Here is a 22,106-nt window from a genome sequence, read left to right as displayed (position 1 = left end):
CTCAGGCTGGTCTCGAACTCCTGACCTCAAGCGATCTTCCCGCCTCGGCCTCCCAGAGTGCTAGAATTACAGGCGTGAGCCACCGTGCCCAGCCAAGACTGTATAGTCTTTAACATGCTAATGGACACTGTGATTCTCTAGGCCAAGGAGATGTAACATACAGTGTGTTCTAAGGGTCTTGCTTTGAGGAGAGCATCTTGTGGGCCTATATTCCAGTTAGGACCTGCTGGGCCAGGTGGCACTGTAACCCGGGCTCCTGATTCCCATTGCACACTGCCTCTTAAACTCCAGAGCCCTTTGTCCCCGGAGCCCTGGTGAGGCAGGACTCACCGCAGGCTGGGTCTTCCAGCAGGTCCATGATGACCGAGTCAGCGCCCTTGGTGTAGACGATGATCTCACCAGTCAGGGGGTGCCTCACAACCACAGACATTCTCTTCCTAACAGAGTCAAAGCCCAGGGTGCAGAGGAGGTCGAAGGTGAGACAGATGCCCTGGGGCAGGCGCACGGTCACCTGCTCAGGTGTCCGGGACACCAGCGTGAAGCTGTAGGCATGGGCAGCATGTACAAGGGCCGCCTCGTCAGGGCTCTCGGCCTCGTAACAGAGCTCGGGCCCAGCCAGGCCTGGAGCCGGGGCTGCCAGCACCTCCTCCGAAGGTGTGCCCGACCCAGAACCCAGACTGTCGCCTTGGTCCCACATGCTGCTCCTGTAGCCACCATCGGTAGAGTAGCCTCCACTGCACACAGACGCATCATCTCTCTCATCCGAGTCTGGGGTGGGCACGTTGGCCCCCAGGCTCTCCCCCAGGTCTGTGTCAGAGGGCGCAGTGGACGAGAATGACTGGCTGAGGCTCGATAGCTTCAACCTCTGGAGTAGCTGATGAATCTTCTCCAGGGACATCCCCAGAGCCTTGGATGAGGGTGGGATGCTGACCTTGTGGCCAAAAGAGGAAAGTAGAGCATTACTTTCAACGCTGGAAATACTATCAAGCTGTCTTATGCAGAATGTGAAGGCAATTTTGCAATAGGTGGACTATTCAGGCATTTTGTGATCGTGGGCAAATCTCTTCTCCTCTGTGGGCCTCAGTTTACCTAGCCATAAAATGAGGGAGTTAGGGCAGATGTTTCCTTTCAGCCCTGACATTCTTGGGGTTGGCAGTGCTCATTTCCCTCTATCTTTTGATCATCCTATTCTGAGCATGGGCAAAAGAAAGAAAAGGAGATGAGAGTTCACATTTCTTTAATACTTACCATACCTTTTCTACTTCATCTTAGTGTGTGGTATCTCATTTCATTCTCTCAGCAGCTCTGTGGGATACTACCATTATCCCACAAAGAAGTTAAATAAATTGGCCATGATCACCCATGTGCAGGGAGGAGAGCTTGGTCTCAAAGCTGGGTCTGCCTGGCCCAGAGACTGGGCTCTGGAGCTCTCTGCCACCTAAAGCTCCCTTGTTAACTTGGAAATTGGGAGTCAGGTATTGTCCTTAAAATGTCACTTCTTCGCTTCTCAAAAATACAGTTAATTTCTCAGATAATACTTTCTGTCTCCCCAAACTCCCTGAAGACCTCTGATAACCTGGTGACTTTTCAGGGTGGTTTAGAATCTGGTTATAGTAAGGAAAGGCTGTGGTGTAGACATGAGTGAACCCTCTTGTCTTGGTTTCATAGACACGAGTTGTACCACTTAATTATGCCTGTCAGTGACTCCACAAGGGAGAAGCTTGGCTGAGAGTTTGTGGAAAATTGAAGACAAATCTACCTTCAGTAGATTTCAAAGTATAACTCTACATAAATGACGATCTGACTGCATTATTTCCAGGAAGAACATCACAGTATTAATTATTTTGAGCCCCTATGTATAAATAAAAGCAGAGAGCAGTGTCACAGTGCTATTAGGAGTTGTTATGGAGTCACATGGATGGTTCTGCCATGTGTTGATTGTACATCCTTTGTTAAGTTACCCAAGTTCTCTGAGCTGCCATTTTCTTATTTGTTAGGACCAAGGACATATCAACTCATAGAGTTGTTGGGCTGTGAGAATTAAATGATAATGCAGGTAAAGTTTTTAGCATGAGGCTTGGCACAAAGCCAAGTGCTGAGTAAATATTAACCCTTAATAGCTACCCTGCGGACAGAAAGACAAAGTTTGAAAGCTAGACAAAGAGCTCATAGATAACATCTTCAATTTTATTTAAAAATGAAGAAACAGATTCAGAGAGGGTATGAGATCTGTTCCGGTTCTCACAGTGATGGAATGGTGACACCACGGCCAGGACCCCGGCATCATGTCTCCTTGATCAGGGCTTCCCACGTCACCCCCGCCCTGCCTTCTACTTCCCTATCTCCCCTCCCCTCCACCCCCAATCTTCACCCGTCCTTACCCTCTGCCTGGGCTTGGTGGTTGTGGACACCATGACAGAGTTGCAGATGGTTAGGGCGAGGAAGAAGTCAGCAATGGAGGAGGCGGTGGAGAGGGAACGCTTGGTGGGTCTGCTGTCTGACAAGGTCTCCAGCCAGAGGGCAGCATCTCGAACCTTGGTCAGTAGGTTTCTATCTGGAGTCACATCTTTTTCCTGGAAGAAAAAGGCCTGAGTGAGAGCCTTTCCTGAAGGTCCTGGGAAGGAAGGGCCCTGCAGCAGATTCTTTGCATGGCCAGGGAAAGGATGATACAGTCTACACTGCAGTCTTGCATCCTGCATGTTCCCCTCACCCACAGGCCTGATCATTGCCCATTCTTGTTTGATTTCTTCTTGCTCCTCAACCCCACATGTCCATCAACTGCCAGTTCTTACCTCCCAGCAACTCCCCACCAGTTAGCACCCATTCCTGCTGCTTCCAGCCATGCTCAGACCCTCTATCCTGGATTTCTGCATCAGCCTCTAACCAACGTTGCTGCCTCTCACCTTTTTTCTTTTTAACCTTTCATAGGTATGTGGAGTGCAATCTTCCTAAAACTCCATTTTCCTCCTTGACCTCAGAAAACCTTCAGGAGCTCTCCCTTGTTAGCACAATCAATCCACTTGACATTTAGATTCTTTGGCAGTTTGCATCTCCACTCCCAACACTTCCCAACGTGGACTCTCAGCTCAGCCCAGGGGTCTGTTTGTTGCCTCCTGGATGTACCTCTCCCTCTATGAGCACACTTCGTCTGAAAAATCCTTTTATCTACCAAAATCCTACCCAGAATTCAATAACCATGAGAAATCCCACCTGTTCATGGGATCGTATTCAGCTCACAAGAATTCTCTCTTTTTTTGAGCCACAATGGCAGGTTCTTGAACTCAGAATGTCCACAGGAGTCAGGCATGTAAGGTGAAAGGGATGTGGGTCACGGTACTGATGAGGACATGGTGGGATGGGGCAGTGGTGAGATCTGGGTCCTACCCTATCTGAGGGTGGCGACTGCTTTGCTGAGTGAAATGCTCCGATGCTGGTTCAGTTGGCCAAATCTCTTGATTTTTCAAGATAAAGCAGACATGATGCATAACATTTTCCCCTTTCTTTTCTTTTCTCTTTTGTTCTTTTCTTTTCTTCTTTCTCTCTCTCTCTCTCTCTCTCTCTCTGCTGGATCTAACTCATGGGTTTCCAATTTTTTCCATCTTTGTAGAAATTGCCACTTGAACTATCCCTTTGGAATTCTCCGTGTATTGACCTGTCTCTTCTTTTATTATTTGTTTGTTTATTTATTTTCTGTTGCTCTGCCTTCTCTATTCCTCCCAAGGATCTGATGCCCTGACAGCTTCTCCCAGGTGGTGAGACCTTGAAGACCCAGAAACAACTGGAGCAGAGGTGCTGGCGGCAGCGGTGGTGTTACGCTCTGCCTACCTCCCCACCGGCATCTTGACTTGACCTATATTTTAAATTCACTTTTCTTAGGTCCATGTTTAATCTCCCTAGAGATAAGGTAAGAGCCTCCCAGATAGAGAGATTGAATTTTCCACGAGGCTGTATCTTTTAGAGCTCTAATGACAGCTTTGTTTGAAGCCGAAGCTCAAGCCAACACCAGCTCTCAATAGTTCGATATGACAAAGCCATTTTGCAAAGAAGCTTTCACAGAAGAACATCTCTGTCAGTGTTCAGAGTTCACAGATAAATTATAGTTTAGAAGAAAGTCAATGGTTGAAAAAGATAGACCGAGGGAATCTTGATTGATTCACGCAGGGTGAAGACCGAGGGCCAATGTGTTGTACAAATAAGAACCCAAGTTCAGATTTAAAAAAAAATCTCACAGGAAAAGAGTCCTCAGACTGTTTTTCCTGACTGTCAAATGCAGTGACTTCCAGAAGTGTGCTTCTGTCCTCCCTGGAGCTGCTACTAGAGGGGAGAAAACACATACATCCCGCTAGAGTGGGGCGCACACTCTCCAAGAGTTCCAGCCTCCATTTGGGGTGCTCTCCACGAGTCAACATTCACACCCCAACTTGTTCATACCCCTCTTAAGAAGACAACTTCCAGGACAAAAGTCTGCTCATCACAAGGAAGAGTGTTATTAATAATAAAACTGCATCAAATCTGCATTTCCTTCCATCGCCTTGTAAGCAATGGTGAACTATCCATACCACGTGGAGTAGTTATTTTTGGAAAGCTTGGGAAACATACATGCATTATCCGTCCTCTCTGGCTTTGAGTGCAGTCTTCAAAACAGGAGCTCACATGTGTGAAGCTCTTCCTACCTTCCCAAGCAAAGTCATTTATATGATCTCACCAGATTCTCACAGTCCCAAATTGAGATGACACTAATCCTAACTTGAAATTGAATTGAAACCCAGAGAGATAGGCTGATTTAACCAATGTCACCCAGTGCCTCAGTGTAAAGCCAGACTCAGAGCTCAGACACCTGGATTGCTACTCCAAAGTTTTTCCTTTCTGTGGTCACAGTCAAATAGCTATGTTCTCTTATTAATGCTCCTCTGCAAACTCCTTGAACCAGATTTCGGGGCCTGCCATCAGGTCACCAGCCCCACTCCAGGAACTCTGAACTCACTTCTCGTGATAGCGAGAGAGCTACTCACGTGGTGTTTATGTTGCAGGACACCCACTATCTCATTGCATCCCTGCAGCAACATCGTCTGTCAAGTGCTGCTAGCCTCCCAATGACCTTGATCTTTCATATGAGGAAACTGATGCTGGGGAAGGTAAGTGTCTTGCCCAAGCTCACACAGTGAGTGGGAGGAATTTCTTCAGTTGATTCCAGATAGTCTGACTCCAGAATTCGCGCTCTTTAACCCCCATGCCAGGCAAGTCATGAGAAGGAAGTGGACTTTGAGACTGCCAGCCAGGGTCTTTAGTATCTGGCATCCCACGCACAATAAATGGTCTTGTATATCTTTAAGCCTCAGCAGACAGTCTACGAGATTATAAAGGGGATTGTGGAAATCTTCCTTTTTCAAAGAATAGATTTTTTTCTGGGGTGTGTGTGAGTGGGATGCTATTAACCCTTAACACAGATACCCAGAGTTGGGGAACAAGCTTGGAGGCCATCAAAGCCAAATCCCCTTTTTTTCTGATGATGAAACTGAGTGCCAGAGAGGAAGTAAGGGAACTGCTTGAGGTTGTGCCTGACTTAGCGTCAGAGCTAGGACAGCTTTCGCACCACCAGACTCCCAGCCTCTTACAGTGCCCTGCTTTGCTCCAAGCTATGCATCATGCATTTCCAAATTGTGACACAGTTAAAATGATTTAACAGGTATTTATTTCATGTTCATTTACCCTCTAGCCCATAAGTGCCACGAGGGCAGAGACTGTCTCTGACGGGCCCATGGGGCCTGGCAGATTACAGACATTTAAGACATTGATCGACTGACTGCTATCTAGGATGCTACCTCACCACAAGTTAACTCTTGGTGTTTCTTTGTTAAAACTATTCTTTAATATATAGCACTGCATTAAAAAACCATCTTCTCTGCAGAGGGCCCACCTCTCTGGTTGGCAGCCAGCCCAGCCTGCAGGTTCTGGGAGCAGATGTCAGCTAACCTTTATCGAGTCACCATAGACCTTCCCCTGCGGGACAAGGCTCTTCATGGTTCCTTTTGCTCCAGGCCACTGGTTTCCCATATGGCCCATGAATATTTAGGAACATGCTCCCCAGAACACTATAAAGAAAGCAGCGCCCTCACCTACTGCTGGCCCTTCGTCCGGCCTATTTCTCTAAAGGAAAAGAAATATAGATTTGTAGGGCCACCTGTTTTCAAACTAGAACTTTGTGGCAGCCAGATACGTAACAGGTTGGATTTCTTTCTATTGCAGAACACCTAAAACTCAAACACACCCTCTTTGAGGAAGGTGATCTTTGAGCTCTAACTACACCCTCGAGGGTTCTATCGCTATCATTAGAGATACTTACTGAGAACGCACAGCAAAGTCAGGCACTGGGCTAAGTGCTTTCACGTCTATCCTCTAATCATCATTGATACAGCCACTAACATTCCATTTTAATTATGAAGGAAATGAAGCTCATCAAAGTTAAGTAACTTGCCCAAGGTCACAAAGTCACAAATGATACACAGGGACTTAAATCCAGTTCTGTCTGATGCCGAAGCCTGAACCCTTAAGCACTATGCCAGCACTTCCCAAATTTTAACGTGCACACAAATAAACCGGAGTTCTTATTAAAATGCAGCTTCTAACTCAGCAGGTCTGGAGTAAATACTGAGCATCTGCATTTTTGACAACTCCCCAGGTGGTGTTCATGCTGCTGGTCCAAGAACCCCAGTTTGCGTAGCAAGGTCAATGGCTACACTATTGCTCCCGTTTCCTTTCTGATTGGGGCGTGTTCCCACACTGAAGGCTGGGAAAAGTAGGCCACACTCCATTCTGCTGTTCTTCTCTCAGTTTCAATAGTAACTCACCCAAGTTTACACTGATGAGTGTCACTGATTGGATGCAACAGTTTGCTGCTGCGGTAACCCACAGAGCCAGCCGTGGAAATAAACGAGAACTCTGGTGCCTGGGCCTGGAAGAAAACCCTTTGTGGCATAGTTCCTCCTGTGTCTCCGTCTCCTCATTCTCCTCTCCCAACATGCAGCTTTCACTCCAGCTACTCCTAAGAACCCCGATTCTCCATCTTGCTTACATAAATTATTTCCTCCTGCAACAACCTGCCCTCCTCAACTCCTCCCCACTAGATGATCCCCTCGTTCTCCTGGTTAACCTTGTATCTAGTCTAAAATTCAGCTTAGGTGCTGACCCTTCCAGGAAGCCCCCCTGATGCCCCAGTGTGATGTAGCTGCACCTCTTCTAAGCTCCCATGGCACCCCCGCACCCATGCATCCCAGCACAGAGAACACTGTCCTGTAGCCACTGGTGCTCTTCTTGTCCCTTCATTGGGCTGTACACTCATGAAGTCAGGGTCAATGCCATATTAGGATCCCCAGTGTCTAGCATGGTATATGCCATAGAGTGGATGCTCTCTGAATGGTTGTTGACTGACTGACCGATCAAATAAATTAAAGTCTATTTTAAAGAACTGGGAGGAGTTGTTGTTGGTGAGGGTCTATTTGTTGTTGGTGAGGGTCTCAACTGGTACAACATCTTTAGAAGACTCAATCAAAATAAAAAAAATGTACATACTGGCCAATTTTGCAATTATGCTCTAAGAATTAATACTGTAGAGAAACTCATGCACGTATAAACAGGATGGATGATGGCTCAACCATCCAACAAATTCTAATAGCCATTAATAAAAAGACAAAGCAGCTCTCTGCTGAATAGCTACCTGTCTGTCTGCACATAGGAGATATTATCCAAGATTTGTTAGGTTAAAAAAAAAGTGAAGTCCAAAACAGTGTGTACAGTATGTTTCCACCTGTGTATGCCACACTCGTGGGCCACTGTACCCCTCTGGGGTGGGTGCACAAGAGCTGCTAATAATGATTGTCTCCGAGTGGTGGGAACAGAGGAGGTGGACAGTGGTCGGGAGGCACATACTTTTTTTCCACCATTTGGCCTCGGGTTCCTCCTGCATACTTAACCCTGTGGTGTATTACTATCATGGAAACAGATTTTCCTGGTTGCTGGCGAGCTGGAGGCTCAAATATTGCTCAGGGCAGTGATATTTTTGCCTGGGTGGAAGTGGTCACCCTGATGATATTTGGTTTGGATAAAGAACTAGCAAAGCCTAATGTTAGTAAATGTTCACTCAAGTAGGAGCACATGGATTGTTGGGGTGAGCTTTTCCCAAATGAGACATAAGCCCACAGGGAAAAAACTCAGTGGCCCAGCAAGAGGGAAGTTTTCCAGATCTTGCCAGACCCCACCTCTTGTGAACAGTGTCACTGCAACTGCACTCCCCACCCGCATTTGGGATACTGGGGGCCAACAGGAGCATAGATCAGCTTCACCCATTCCTGCCCTGTGTGGTCCTATCACTTCCAGAAAGATTTTGTGTGCTTGGCTAATTAAATCGGGACTCTTACCTAACCCGACAGTGGGCGGGTGTGTGTGTGGGCTGTCCCACCAATCTGGAGCAGACTGGGAGTGCTGCAAAAATCTCTTCCAAAGAAAGAAAGGAGGGCCAAGGTTAGGGAAAGGAGGCAGAGGTCCAATGACACCACCTTCGCTCTTCTCTATCGCATTTTCTCTGTGGGGGGAGGGGGGATACCCATAGAGGGAGCAGCGGTGAAGTTTGGAGGAGACTTGCTGGCCCCAGTGCAGAGTTTACAATTAGGAAGCTATTCTTTGGTCTAATGGTTCTGAAAAACATTCTGCAAGTGACACTTTTAAACCAAGACTGTCTGCTCAAATCTTGGTTGCTTACAGACCAGGAAAAAAAAAAAAAGCGTTTCATTTTCCATCTGCCAGTACTATTAAACATTGGCTCAGAACTCACCATTTTTATAAGGATATTACTCCCACCTTAAAGCCACAGAGTTTATAGCAGGCAATTAGGCGACAATCACCGATGCTTCCTTGTTTTTTGTAGTAAAAGAAAAAGAAAAAAAAAACCCCTAGGTTTTGTTGTTGCTGTTCTTGTTGATTCTTGTTTTATTTTTGGCTTGGAGCAAAGTGCCAAGGAATCCAACAACCGGTTTCTTTAGAATGTGATAGAACGTTCCCTGGGGGTTTTAGCAAGTTCTGCCTGAGTTCACAAAGGGAAGGTAAAGCACTGGTGGTTCCAAGAGATGATCAGACCAGACCCGATGCCAGATGGGCAGGTGAGGGCAGGTGAGGGCAGGCGTGACAGGCAGGTGGAGACGGGCAAACTTAGGGCCTGCCAAGGGTGGGTGGGGGTGGGCACCATGGGACCCTCCTGGGGTTGCCACAGAAGCTCTCTGGGATTCCTTTAAGGATCTGGCTGCAGCCAGAGGAAATTGATGGGGTGGCATGAGACCGCTTAGGTGGCATAAATCACGCCCTTTGACCAATGCCTTCCAGACTATAGGAGGTGCCTATTTGAGCCAAATGAAGACTGTTTCCTGGCAGAACATCGGTCTGCTTACAGAGGTTCTCAATCTTGGCTGTTCACTAGAATCATCAGAAATAAAAATAAGAATGCCCAGGCCCTACCCTAGATCAAAATACCAGCATCTCAGGGGAGAGAGCGCAACCATTGTATTCTGTGAAAACTCTGTTCTCCTCTGTGACGTCCATATGTGAATATTTATATAAGGCAGACAGCTTTCCTTTAGAAATATCATTAAAACTTCTATTAGGTATCCATCTGCCTAGAACACATGATTTTAAGATCAAATCCTCAAAATAAACTCCAGCCTGAACAATCATGTTCATTTGTACAACGGGGAAGTGAAGGCTTAAGCTGACCACAGCCACGACCTAACGCATGGTATAACTGAGATGGAAACCTGGGGCTTTGGACCCCAAATGTGCCTACTTCATAGCTGGAAGTGATCTTGCAGATGTCATTTGATCTTTAGAATGTTTGGTGAGAATTTTAAGTAAAGTATTTGCAGGTGATGGAAGAGAGCTAGAAAGAGGTTTAACATGTTGCTTAAGGTTACCCAGCAAGCCAGTAGCAGATCTAAAACCAGAACCTGCATTTCCTGACTCCTAGACCAGTGGCCTTCCCAGCAACCACCCAAGGATGCTACTGCCCCACTAACCGCATATTTTCAAGTGACCTGATTCTAGAACAGTGTACTTAGTTGCTCATAAAAATAGCGCATCACCATCTCCACCTGCCCGGGCAACAACAATTGGGTCTTGTGTCAATTTCCTTATTGCTCCCTAATGAACTTTGCCAGAACTTGCCTTTGGAACTGCCAGCCAGGGCAGGATGATGACATCCAGGATCTGGAGGTAGCTCTAGGGTCAGTGTGCTCCTATCAGCTAAGGGCCCTGAATAAAAGGTATACTCCCTGGTTCAGGGCAGTGGTTTTTCTGGGCTGCTGAGATTTTTCAGGCTGAACAAGGGACAGTGAATTGGTGTGTCCCAACTGAGATCCACAAAGGAAAGCTGCCTTTTTCTCTCCTTGTGTTCTGTGGAAAGACATTCTCAGGCAATGGGATGCCAGTGGTACCTAGAACTGGAAGGTGACCAAGGACATGTAGAATCTATGCCTAATGAGAATTCAGGAAGGTCATTTGACAAATATTTAGGGAAAGAGCTGGCGGAAGCGCGTTCCATTTATAGAAGGCAGAATTAAAGAAGAGAAAGACTTGATAATAGGCACGTCCTGTTGTTATTTCACTTGGGAAAGTCAAAAAGAAAAAAAAAAAAACCCACGGAAGTCTTCCCAGAGGCATCTGTGGACCATTCCACTTGTGTATTTATGAGGATCATACGTCTTAACATCCTGTTCTTGTTCTATCCTTGCTAATGTTGCATTTCTTGCATGACAATGATGCAAGAGAGTTAACTCAACTTTGTACTCGCCCAAAGTTAGATGAGCAACAACTCAGAACACAGACTCACAGCATTTTTCTTTGTCACACGTCAGAAAACACAGTCCTGGGTTATGAATACTAAGTAGCAATATGAAAAATGCTTTTGGTAGCATGTTCAGTTAAAAAAAAAAAAAACCTGTGCTACTTAACTCTGCAAGAAAAAGAAAGAACGAACGAACGAACCCCAGGCACCTACAGTTGATATGTACCGTGATTGCAAATAATGTTTAACATATATAGTCATGTGTGTATGTGTGTACTCATGGAGGAAGTAAAAGACTGGAAGGAAATTGACCAAAAGGATCATTTTTATAATCTAGGTCCCATCTGTTAGTATGTGTCTCTTGTTCAAGATAGCTGGGGCTCCCTGTGGCCTTTTCTGCAAGTGCAGAGATTCCTGATGATGTGGTTTTGTGTTCCCTGGAGAAAGAACAGATGTAGAGGTGAGAGGAATAGCACAGGAGTCAGGAGGCCCAGTTCTGGCCTTGATTTCTAAGGGATACTGGGTAATTTCAGGGGAGGAACTCAGCTTCTTCACTTGCTGCCTGGATGTTTGCTGATGGCTGTCCTAATGGCTCAAAGGACGACATGCAGAAAGCCCCAGACCGAAGTCACAAACTTGAATGCCCATGAAGGCCATTAACCTAAGGTAATGATGTAGGCTGGATAATTTTGATACAGATAGATATTCTTTGCTTTATAACTATTTAAGACTAATTTTTAATTATCACCAAAAAGTATATTCTCCTGTTTTTCTTCAAACATAAGACTTACAGGCTTATCTTTTGCTTTTCCACTTTGTAGAAACATGGGCATAACAAATATTTCTTATTTCTCTTAATTGTATAATTTCTCTCTCTCTCCTTTTTTTTTTTTTTAAGAGACGAGGTCTCACTATGTTGCCTAGGCTGGAGTGCAGTGGCACGATAATAGCTCACTGGAGCCTTGAACTCCTGGGCTTGAGTGATTCTCTTGCCTCAGTCTCCCAAGTCGTTAGGACTACAGGTATGTGTGAACACACATGGCTAATTTTTTTTTTTTTTTTGTAGAGACGAGGTCTTGCTATGTTGCCTAAGCTGATTTCGAATCCCTGGTCTCAAGCAATCCTCCCAGTTCAGCCTCCCAAAGTGCTGGGGTTATAGGCATGAGCCAGGCCTTAATTTCATAATTTAAAAAACATGCATAACTAACACGCTGCTGGCTCTCAGCTCAGTGGTGGGATAAATAGAGAAGGTGGTGGGGAGGGGGCTGTGATGAGCTGAAGACTGCATGCTCGGTCTAAGTGATATGGACTCCTCAACTCAAACCAATTGTCGCCATGAGGAAATGCTGACTTAGTGTGTAGAATTTCTGCAATTCAAGTTTTTAAAGAGAAGCAAGAATCTATATGTTTATATGAAATCTCCTGATTTCTAAACATTGAGCATTTCAAATTAACAAAAATTATTTATGAAAACGAAACACATGTGTGGACTACATGCAAGACCAAGGGTGCCATTTTGAGAACTCTTGAGGGTGTGTATAATCTTTTCTCTTTCACATCCGAGAGTCCTTTCCCACCTCTTCCTACCATGGGACACTTGCAGTTCAAAGGGGGGAAAGGCAAGGACTTACTATGGAGCTGCTGAAGGCCACTGGAGGCTGCGAGCTTTCACAGCGTCCCATGGACCTTTGTCGGGAGTGGCCCTGGATGGGCACACGGGCACTCTGGGACCTCCTCAGGGGCTGGGCACCTCTTTGGCTTCTTATAGTTGATGGACCCTGGGCCCATCTGGCTGGGAAGGACAGGCATTGATATTGGGTCCACTCTTCACTGTCTGAGTCCAGCTCCTTTGGGGTTTCCAGTCGCTTGGCTGCAAGAAAGGAGTCTTGTTATTTCACCAGTCATAAGTTGGCTGGGCTATAGTTGGATGATCCTTGACTTTGGGGTTGGGCAAGAGCACAGGTCCTTGACCCATTCTTAGAAATGAGTGCACTTTGGAGGACCTAGCCTTCTTCCATATGACATAGCTCTGTGTGTGTGTGTGTGTGTGTGTGTGAGTGTGAGTGTGTACTCATTTAGCTCAGGAAAATTGGCAATGGATCTACTGAGACTGGAGAAAGAGGGGTGCCACCAAGTCCTACAGATTTAGACCCTGGCTCTACTACCTGCTAATTATGTGACTTTGAGCTTTGACTTAACCTATTTCCCCAATTAGGGGTTTTTAAAAAAGTACCCAACCCATAGGGTTGTTTTGAAGATTTAATGATATAATGTGTTAAAGTGATTAGCACACTCTAAGTACTAGTAATGGTAACTGTTATTATTACTAAAAAGAGATCAGGAGCTCCCATGTAAATGGTCAACTATCACCATGGCAAAGGGGATAGGGCCATCTACAATATTCCCTCCTCTCTCTTTCTCCATCCTTCCTACTCAAAAGTATGAACGTTGCTCTCTTGAGAGTTTCTTTTCTCAGTTAGAAAGTGTGTATTGGGGGGTGGTGGTGGTGGCTGAGGGAATCAGGTCAGCTTTATGGGCCACCTTCAGTCCATGCAAAATAACAGTCAGGGTATTTCACAGCCCTATCTCCCAAATCAAAACTTTGCCCCAGGGAAAATCATTTTCTGGATCTGTCAAATCTGAGCATGTGCCTTGCCCTAGATCTGTCCTGACAGGTCAGGTAAGGTGACCTGAGAAATTCTGAAGCCTTGGTTGTATGATTGGCACATAACTGGGAAATGCCGCAATCTATTGCTCATAGGTAAAAATCCCGTGTTGTAGATGGTACCAGATAAAGATCTAACAGAGGGCCTGGAATTGCTTCCAGCCTTTGTGAACAAATGAAAGCTTACAGGCAATTACAATGGCACTGATCTGCTACAAGGAAGACCACAGGGATACAGGAAGCAACTTGCCAAAATGCCACACAGCCTCTATGGGGAGCCAGGAGAGTGGAAGAGCAAGATGTTTCCTTTTAGAAAGAGGGATGGAGGCCCTTGGGGGCCCTCGTACCATTTTCTTGGTGAGAATACTCGCTGCCCATGATGGTGCAGCGCCGGAACACCATCTTGTTCTCTGTCAGGGTCCCTGTCTTGTCCGAGAAGATGTACTGGATCTGGCCCAGGTCCTCAGTGATGTTGAGGGCTCGACACTGAATGGACGAATCGGTCTCGTCATCATACAGGTCGAGGTCATTGTGCAGGAAGAATACTTGTCCGAGCTTCACCAGCTCAATGGAGACGTACAGAGAGATCGGGATGAGCACCTGTGGGAAGACGGATTCCCACCGTGTCAGAAACCAGGCAGTTTCCTGCCTCAGCACCCTCACCGGCAGGTGGAAAGGCATTTAACAGAACACAGGATGGACTTTCTCTGAGAAATTAAAGGTCAATGACGTCACGTCTCCCTTGGAATTCTTAGGGGGGATCTGAAGACGCAATATGCCTTCTTCACCCGGGGTGTCTGGCGGGAGGAAGGCTCTCCCCACTGGGCGTCAGTGACTGAGCTGGCAGGGAGAGAAGCAGCCTCTGCCCAGAGTCCCCTGACTCCCCTCGGATCTCTATGCCACTGAGGGCTGCCACACACTTTTACAGGTACTCAGATCCATGGTTGATTTCTGCCCACTGATTTGACACCTAATATTTGTCGAGTGCTTGCTGTGTGTTGCGTGCTGTTCCAAGTCCTGGAAATGGGAGTCAACCGAACAGAATCCCCTGCCCTTGAAGAACTGACATTCCAGTGACAGTAAAAAAACAAATAAATATATATTGGTGGTGGCCAGTCTCATGAGAAAGAACAAAAAAAAGTAAAGAGGGTAGAGTGATGGCCGGGAGGGGCTCTTTTATAAACCATGACCTTTGAGCAGAGACCTGAAGAAATGAGGGTGTGAGTCACGAGGTTATCTGTGGGAGGAGGTTCTGGGCAGAGGAAAAGGCCAGGCAAAGGCTGGGCACGGGGGGCGGCAGGTGTTTGGGGAGTAACTATGAGCACCTCTTGGACGTGAGAGAGGAGGGGGGAAGGAGCAGCAGACAAGGTTAGAGAGAGGGTCAAGGTCCAGACCACTTAGGGCTGCGTTGGCCACGGTAAGGACTTTGAAGGGCACTTTGAGCAGATGTGAAGTCACTGGAGGGCTCTGTGGACAGGAAGGGTACAATATGATTCACATTTAAAAAAGATTATTCTGCTGGATGAATGAATGAAGGGAAAGGGTTCACCGATAAGAGGGCAGTGAAACATTCTCAAATACCATGAGAAATCTAATGTAGATGGAGCCTCACTAAAGCAAAATTGCACTTTCCTCACCTTTTCAGAGATTGTTATCTTAGAATGAAGATTCTTTATTCATCTCTTTTTCCCTTACTGCCTCACATTTTGTAGATACTCTCTCTGTTTTTTTTTTTTTTCCTTTTATATAGGGACAAGTCTGTTTTCTTCCATGTCAATCTACCAAATGTTAAAACACAGACTGGGAGGTTTCTCTCTTTATGTTTGGAGCCTAAGAGTTCTCTTTAGCTTACTGTTCTGCTTCGTCTCCTTTTGTTCCTAGATCCTTAATGTTTTATCTGTTCTATACCTGAAAAAAGGGACAGACACATGTGGGTCACTGCTGTAATTTAAACAGAAAAGCCTGATAAGTATTTTCCTCTAGATATGATCTGGGGGCAGGGTCCCCTCCATAATGCAGGGTGATCTTGCCATTTCCCAAAATGTAAATACTTACAAAGGAATAAGCATCACCTCTTCTCAGTCCAGTTAGTTCTTCTTGGGGTCAGTACAAATGTTTCTTTATTTTGCATAGTTATAGGGGTATTGGCCACGTAAATTCTCAGGCTGCTGGCTGGGGAGGGCTTCCTACCTGGAGCAGGATGATCATTGACAGGAACGTGTAGACACCCTCAAGGGCAGAGGAAAGGAAGTTGCCGTCGGCTTCTGGCACATCAAAGGGAGGGTGTTCTTCAAAGGTCTCATTCCAGAGGATGTGACCTGAGAAGAGGCAAAACAAGGGACTAGCCAGAATCTCCACTTTGTGCTGAAATTGGTCAATTACATCAGCCTTTGACCCATTCCTAGAAATGAGTGTGCTTTGGAGGACCCAGCCTTCTTCCGTATGAGATAGCTCTGTGCGTGTGTGTGTGTGTGTGTGTGTGTGTACTCATTTAACTCTAAAGTGGTCCTTCATATATCCTACATTTCGATGCCTAGGCATTAAGTCTGCCAAACCAAGGAGCACAGGCAACCACGAGAAGCTGAAAAAGACATGGAACAATTCTTCCTTCAGAGCCTTCAGAAGGAACTGGACCTGCTAATACCTGGACTTTAACCCAACGAAACTGATTTGGGACTTCTGACGTCCAGAGCGGTAGCAGAATAAATTTGTGTTGTTTTGAACAACTAGGTGTGTGTTAATGTGTTACAGCAGCGTGGAGAACAAATACAGTTCCCGTGTACGGCCTCATGGAGTGGGGCAGACTATATTCCTGGTTTTGCCCACGTGTTTGAGTCCTTGCTAGACTATAACAGGAGCTCTTTGAGGACCAGTCCTGTGATTGACTCCTTTGTTATCCTTCCATGCTAAGATAGTGCCTGGGTCCTGTCAATATTCCTTGAACAAATAAATGATAGACGATATTCCTAATATGTAAAGAGCACATACTGCTTTCGGGAGATTTTCACTTGCATTTTCCTTTTATTGCATCCTATTAAAGAGGTGGGGTAGGCTTTATTTTTTATTAGCCCTATTTTATAGACTATGAAACTGACACTCAAGAGAATTGAAGCAACTTGTCCTAAGAAAAAGATTACTGTGCTCTTGTTCTTTCCAGAATATTCCATACCTACAGCTCCAATGAGGCACATGGCGAAGAGAAGCCCGACGCAGAAGAAGATGTCAGTGTTCATGCGCCGCTCAATCTTGCTGCGTTTGTACCGGGGGCCGCTGTTGTTCAGCATGGCTTTTGTCTCATGGCCTTTGAGAGAAAATGAGGAAATCAGATCCTTGGTTTTCGTTGCCTCCATTTTAGACCACGCCCTTGGCTCCTCTCACAGGAGCTTGTGATAAAAGAGAGGCTTCCTTCTTTAAACCCAATGGGTCCTGCCTCTGGGAGGTTGCTGAGACTAGCTGGAGAGGCCTCACATACTGTGTCGGCAGATATTCACTGAGCATCCCCTGCGTGCCAGGCACTGTGGTGGGCACTGAAGGAGCTAGCATGCACAGGTTGTGCACTGCACAACTCTGGAGAGTACCCTTCATTTTGAAGTTGTCAAAGATTTGTAAGTTTATTATGACAACTTTCTGGCAAATGATAGTCAGCTGTCTTGAGGAAGTGCTATCTTCTACTTTGTACAAAGGTGCTGTTCTGGCTGTTACGAGCTAGTGGTGGGATACAACAGAATGACAGATGGTTCACATTTTGGTGAAGATACAAGGAAACAAACAAATAGGATGATTACTTTTATTAATAAGTCCTATGAAATAAAAAACAATAAACAAAAGGCCAAGGCAGATAAGAGATAGCGTTAGAGAGCATGCTCAGGGAAAGTTTCTTTGAGGAGATGACATTTAAGGGGAAAACTGAAGGGACAGAGAAAAGTTAGGAGCAGAGAGTTTTAGGCTCGTGGAACGGTATGTGCAAAGGCTCTGTGGTAGGACAGTACTTAGGGCCTGTATTTTCCATACTTGTTTCCTTGGTTGTGTGTAAGGTGTCGGTGTTGCCTGTGTAAGAATAGTAGGGACCAAAGGCCCCCACCTCACCATTAACTCTGAGCAGCTCCACTCCTATATTGGACTTCCGTATAAAGTTTTGTTCAAAGAAAAGGTGACAAAGTTTTAAAACTAACAATCTCTTACGGTCACCTCCTTTCCCAGTTGGGGAAACTGAGGACAGAGAGTAAAAGGGATCTGCCCAAAGTGAAAGAATAAATTAATATATCAGAGTCACTGTGGGAACCCAAGATTCTGCTTCCCAGCCAATTTCTCCTTCCACCAACCCTTGGTACCCAAAGCCACACAGCTAAGAGCTAAGAGTCAAACTGAGACTTTGTGTTTAGAACCTCTCATTCGGGGCTGCTGAATTCTAACTACCATGCTGTACTCATCGGCAGTCAAATTAAAAAAGAAAATGCCAGGCATCTATTTTCTGTGCAAAATTAAAGCAAACCAATACAGCTCCAGAAGCAAATGGCTTTAATGCTGTTTAACTGGTTGCCTTGTGGATTTAAAGTAGCTAAAAAACAGTAGGAGTGAATAAACTCCAGGCTTTTAAAATTAGACACAAGCAGCTGCAGTTGGAGGGGGTTCCAGAAGCACGATGGGCACAGACCAACTGCACTGATGGCCCGTAGCCTCTCCGCCTGCCTCTCTCGCTCACTCCATACAAGGGGTCCTGGGACCACCCCCTTCCCCCACCTTCTCCTTGCCTTCTGCGACCCTCTGCTCTTTTGGTAAGAGTTGGGTTCAAGGAGGAGGCAGTATGGTATAGTGGTTAGAATGTGGGCTCTAGAGGCAGACAGAGCTCAGCTCTGCAGATGCGTGATATCGGGTTGCAGAAAGTTCCTCTCAGGGCATATGTGACCTTGGGTGCATGAATCCCTGTGTGCTCCAATTCCTCTGAAAGGTGGGAGAGAATGATCACGTGTGTGCAGGAGGAAATCAATATACACAAAGTAATTAAATTATTTTCTGAGCCACAGTAGGGGCTCCGTAAATGTTTGTTGTAAGAAGCACCCACCTCTACACTGGCTCTCTTCCTTCTGGAAAGCTCAAGCTTGACCCTTTTGGACCTCTGACTCTGAGGTCCTGTTGTTTTGCCCATTGATAATTTCAAGAGAGAAATGATAACTCCGGACCCAGTTGTTCTCAACCAGGGGTGGTTTTACTCCCCAGGGGACATGTGACAATGTTTTGAGAAATTTTTGGCTATCACAGCTTGGGGTAGGGGGGTGGGGCTAATGCATCTAGTGGGTAGAGGCCAGGGATGCCGCTAAACACCTCACAGGACAGCCCCTGGCCACAAAGATTAATCTGGATCAAGACACCAAGCATGCCAAGGTCGAGAACCCCTGCTCTAAATAATAATACTAAAAACAATGTGTTATTTTTGCTCACATTTTTGAAAGCCTAATACATTTCCGGCCTTGTTAGGTCCTTTTCACAGATAATCTTATTTGAATCTTATAACCCTGCAAGGAAGGAACTATGAGTCTCTCTTATGTTGAAAGTTTAACCAACTTGCTCAAGACATGCAGAACACGAGTGCGTTTTACCCTAGGCAGCCTGCAGCCCTGGGGCCAGGGTTAACACTCTCCCCAAACCTGCCCCCTCATACACCACTCCAATCACCCACTCAGGGTTTCTTTTTTGTTTCTGTTCAGCCGGAGAAGCAAAGCTCTAAGCCTAGGCATGTTTGTTTGTTTTTTTTTTTTTTTTTTGGTAGGGTGGAGCTTGCCGGAGAGTTCATTTTTAGTAGGTCTACCAGATGGCGTTGAACTCCATTGCTTGAGACCCTTGAAAGAAGTCACCTAAACTGGCAAATATAATCCTCCTCCCCCAAATTAGGGAAAGCTAGTTAGACTGTGACTTTATTTTTAAAAAGATCTGTTTTTCTTTGACAATCCCAACAAGTGAATATTAAGGTAGATGGGTATTTAAGTGTTCTTCTATGTCCATCAAAAGTGGGATTCTACTCAGATCAAACCAAACCAAACCAAACCATACCAAAAAAAAAAAAAAAAAATCAAAATATTCCCAAGTGTCCCAGTGAGTGGAAGACTTGGATGGAAACATATTCTAGAGTCTTCCAGTTGAAGCAGACATTCCAGGGAGTCTGTGTTTTCTCTGCAGTGGAAGAAGTCTTCAGTTCCTCGTATTACTTATTAAACACCTCCCAAGGGCTGGCCTTAGGCACTGGAGAAATAACAGTCCCAAGACTGCCCTCCAAGACTTCAGATGTCATTGTGAGAAGTGCGACTATTACCTTTTATTCCTTGAGAAGAAAAATCAAGGTGCAAAGGAGAGCTAGGCTTCCATATCGGGAGCCGTAAAGTAAGCAAAGATAACAGTAAATACATAACTGCAAACCCAGCAGCTGAAACCCACTGAGCCCTCGCTTCACTAGCGACAGTGTTGGGTGCTTTCCCTGTGTTGGGTCATCTGTCCTCGTGCGTATTCTATGAGGCAGATACAAATATTCTTCCCACTGTACACATGAGGAAATGGAGGCACAAAAGGTGAAGCTGTTAAGTTCGGTGAGGTTATTCCACCGGATCAAGGAGATGCCCTTCATCCTGCCTTTAGTTAGCATGACAAAACCATTGGAGTGGATGAGTGTGCACCCCTCTCCCTGTCTTGCTTGGGTGAGTGATATCAACTTGGAATCTCATTTTATCTCCCGTGGATGGAGTGAACCGCTGTGATTTCCAGTCTCAGTGTGCTGAGCTGAGGAATGGGAAGTTACAGGACTCTACACTGCCTGAAGATGGGTTTGGAGGAGGGGATAGAGGAGGGAGGATAAAGGGGAGTTTGGACCAAAAAAAAAAAAAAAAAACCACCCCGAGACAATGACCTGCATAGACGACAATGCCAACAGCCACCTCAGTGTTTCTGACGGTGCAGCCTCGAAGCAGAAGATTCTCACTGTCAAAGCCAGTCCTGGTCTGGTCAGGATGCTCCCTGGGGATGAGGAATAAAAGACGGGGTAGTTTGGTGGTTTCTCCATGCTGCCACTGGCTGGTGTCACAGAACAAGAAGTGGATGATCTCTCTCCTCTCTGTGTTTATAAACTGCATTTAATTACATGATTGTATTTGACTCTTTGTAGTTCTGGGAAGTTAGTAGAGTGACTGTGCTTACTCATGAAAAGGCTGAAGCTCAGTGTGGCTGAGAGATTTTTCCAAGGCTACACACCTGGTGCAAGGAACATCCTAAGACTGGGGAATCCAGGTCACAGATACCAACCCCGTTGTGATTTTCACTACTCTAGAGATCCCAAAGTACGACCCCATCCACTCATCCTGAATCAGACAGTCATTTCCATTTTCAATTCTGCTGAATCTCTCAAGGAGGATGTCTCCATTTGACGCTGGCATGTTGTTAACCCTATTCTAACACTTGTTTACACTACTCTTTAACACAGAGGTGGCTTTGGCAAATAATAATCTGAATTTAGAATACCATGATAACTTTTGATTTCATTGTATTAATTTTTACTATTACCTGCTATGTATAACAAGTGATAGTGGTTTCCCATAGGGCCAGTGATTTAAAATTTCCTTCTGAAATAAATTTAAGAAAAAGTAAGGCAATTAAAAATTTGGTAGACAAAAGTATAGATCTTTATGAATATGATAAAAATCATAAAGGTGGTCCAAGCATGGCTGAAGTTCAGGATCCACCATGGCTCCCCCTGTTGTCAAGGAGGAGGCTGGCCGTGGACTGAATACTGGACTAAGCAGTCTTGCATGCCTCACTGTCAGTAACTTGTGGTTTCAAGAACACTTTTATGATACTCTGAGATGCTAACACAAGACAGAGGTTTCTCCTTCTCCCAGTCATAAGGTCCCTTTTTCATTGGATGGTAGAAAGGGATTAGCTATCTCACAGCTGCTGTTCTGTTTGGCGCTCTTGGTTTACAGGGATGTTCTATTTAACTGACTCCAAAGCAGCATTTCTCAGCCTTGGCTCTATTAACATTTTGGACTGGACGGTTCTCCGGTACGGGGGCTGTCCTGTGCATTGCAGGTTGTTTACCAGCACCCCTGTCCTCCACCCACTCAATGCCAGCAGCACCCCTCCCCAGTGTGACAACCAGAAATGTTTCCAGACATTGCCCAATGTCCCCTGGTTGGGGTGGTGGTGATGGTGATCGCCTCTGGTTGACGATCCCTGCTCTGTCTGCTCTATAGAGATCCTTTTATTTAAAAGTTGCATTTTCAAGTCTGACCCCCCTCATCTTCAAATAGTTTGTCAAAAGCTGGCGTGTGTAGTCTCAGGGAACTTCTGAATTAATGGGACCCAGAGAATATTCTGGGAAACCCAGAGGCGTCAGACCAGTGGGTCCGCCCAGGAAGAGGGTGCAGACCCCCTGTGGGTGCCAGGCCTGAGGGTATTCCCCTTGCCAAGCAGAGCGAGGCTGCAGGACCACAGCGAAGGGTTCCCCATCACCGCGTGGGGTGGCTCCCGGGCTGCCCGAGAGGACTTTTAGGGCTCATCCATGAGGCCCCAGCAGGGAGGGAAGACAGATCTCCAGGAGCAGCCACCAGGGAGAGGAGGTGCTGGGGGCTGAGC

General features: G+C 45.9%; 1 protein-coding gene across 3 annotated transcripts in view; it reads right to left on the bottom strand.

Annotated features, from left to right (window-relative positions):
- Positions 1-22,106, bottom strand: part of ATP10B (ATPase phospholipid transporting 10B (putative)) — an 88,100-nt gene that overhangs the window by 33,230 nt on the left and 32,764 nt on the right. For 2 of the 3 annotated variants that reach the window (XM_069484260.1, XM_069484261.1), the window contains 7 exons: positions 20,386-20,492; positions 16,660-16,791; positions 15,681-15,808; positions 13,838-14,090; positions 12,457-12,695; positions 2,382-2,573; positions 331-931 (listed from right to left, as the gene is read on the bottom strand). In XM_069484260.1, coding sequence (XP_069340361.1) covers positions 331-931; positions 2,382-2,573; positions 12,457-12,695; positions 13,838-14,090; positions 15,681-15,808; positions 16,660-16,791; positions 20,386-20,492 — 1,652 coding nt within the window. The remainder of the gene's footprint in view (positions 1-330; positions 932-2,381; positions 2,574-12,456; positions 12,696-13,837; positions 14,091-15,680; positions 15,809-16,659; positions 16,792-20,385; positions 20,493-22,106) is intronic. The other variant, XM_069484262.1, reaches the window with a different exon arrangement.

This window comes from Eulemur rufifrons, chromosome 10 (assembly GCF_041146395.1).
Source record: "Eulemur rufifrons isolate Redbay chromosome 10, OSU_ERuf_1, whole genome shotgun sequence".
NCBI classification, from domain to species: domain Eukaryota; kingdom Metazoa; phylum Chordata; class Mammalia; order Primates; family Lemuridae; genus Eulemur; species Eulemur rufifrons.
The sequence above is the reverse complement of the archived record's forward strand: the minus strand, read 5'-3'. Positions and strand labels throughout refer to the sequence as shown.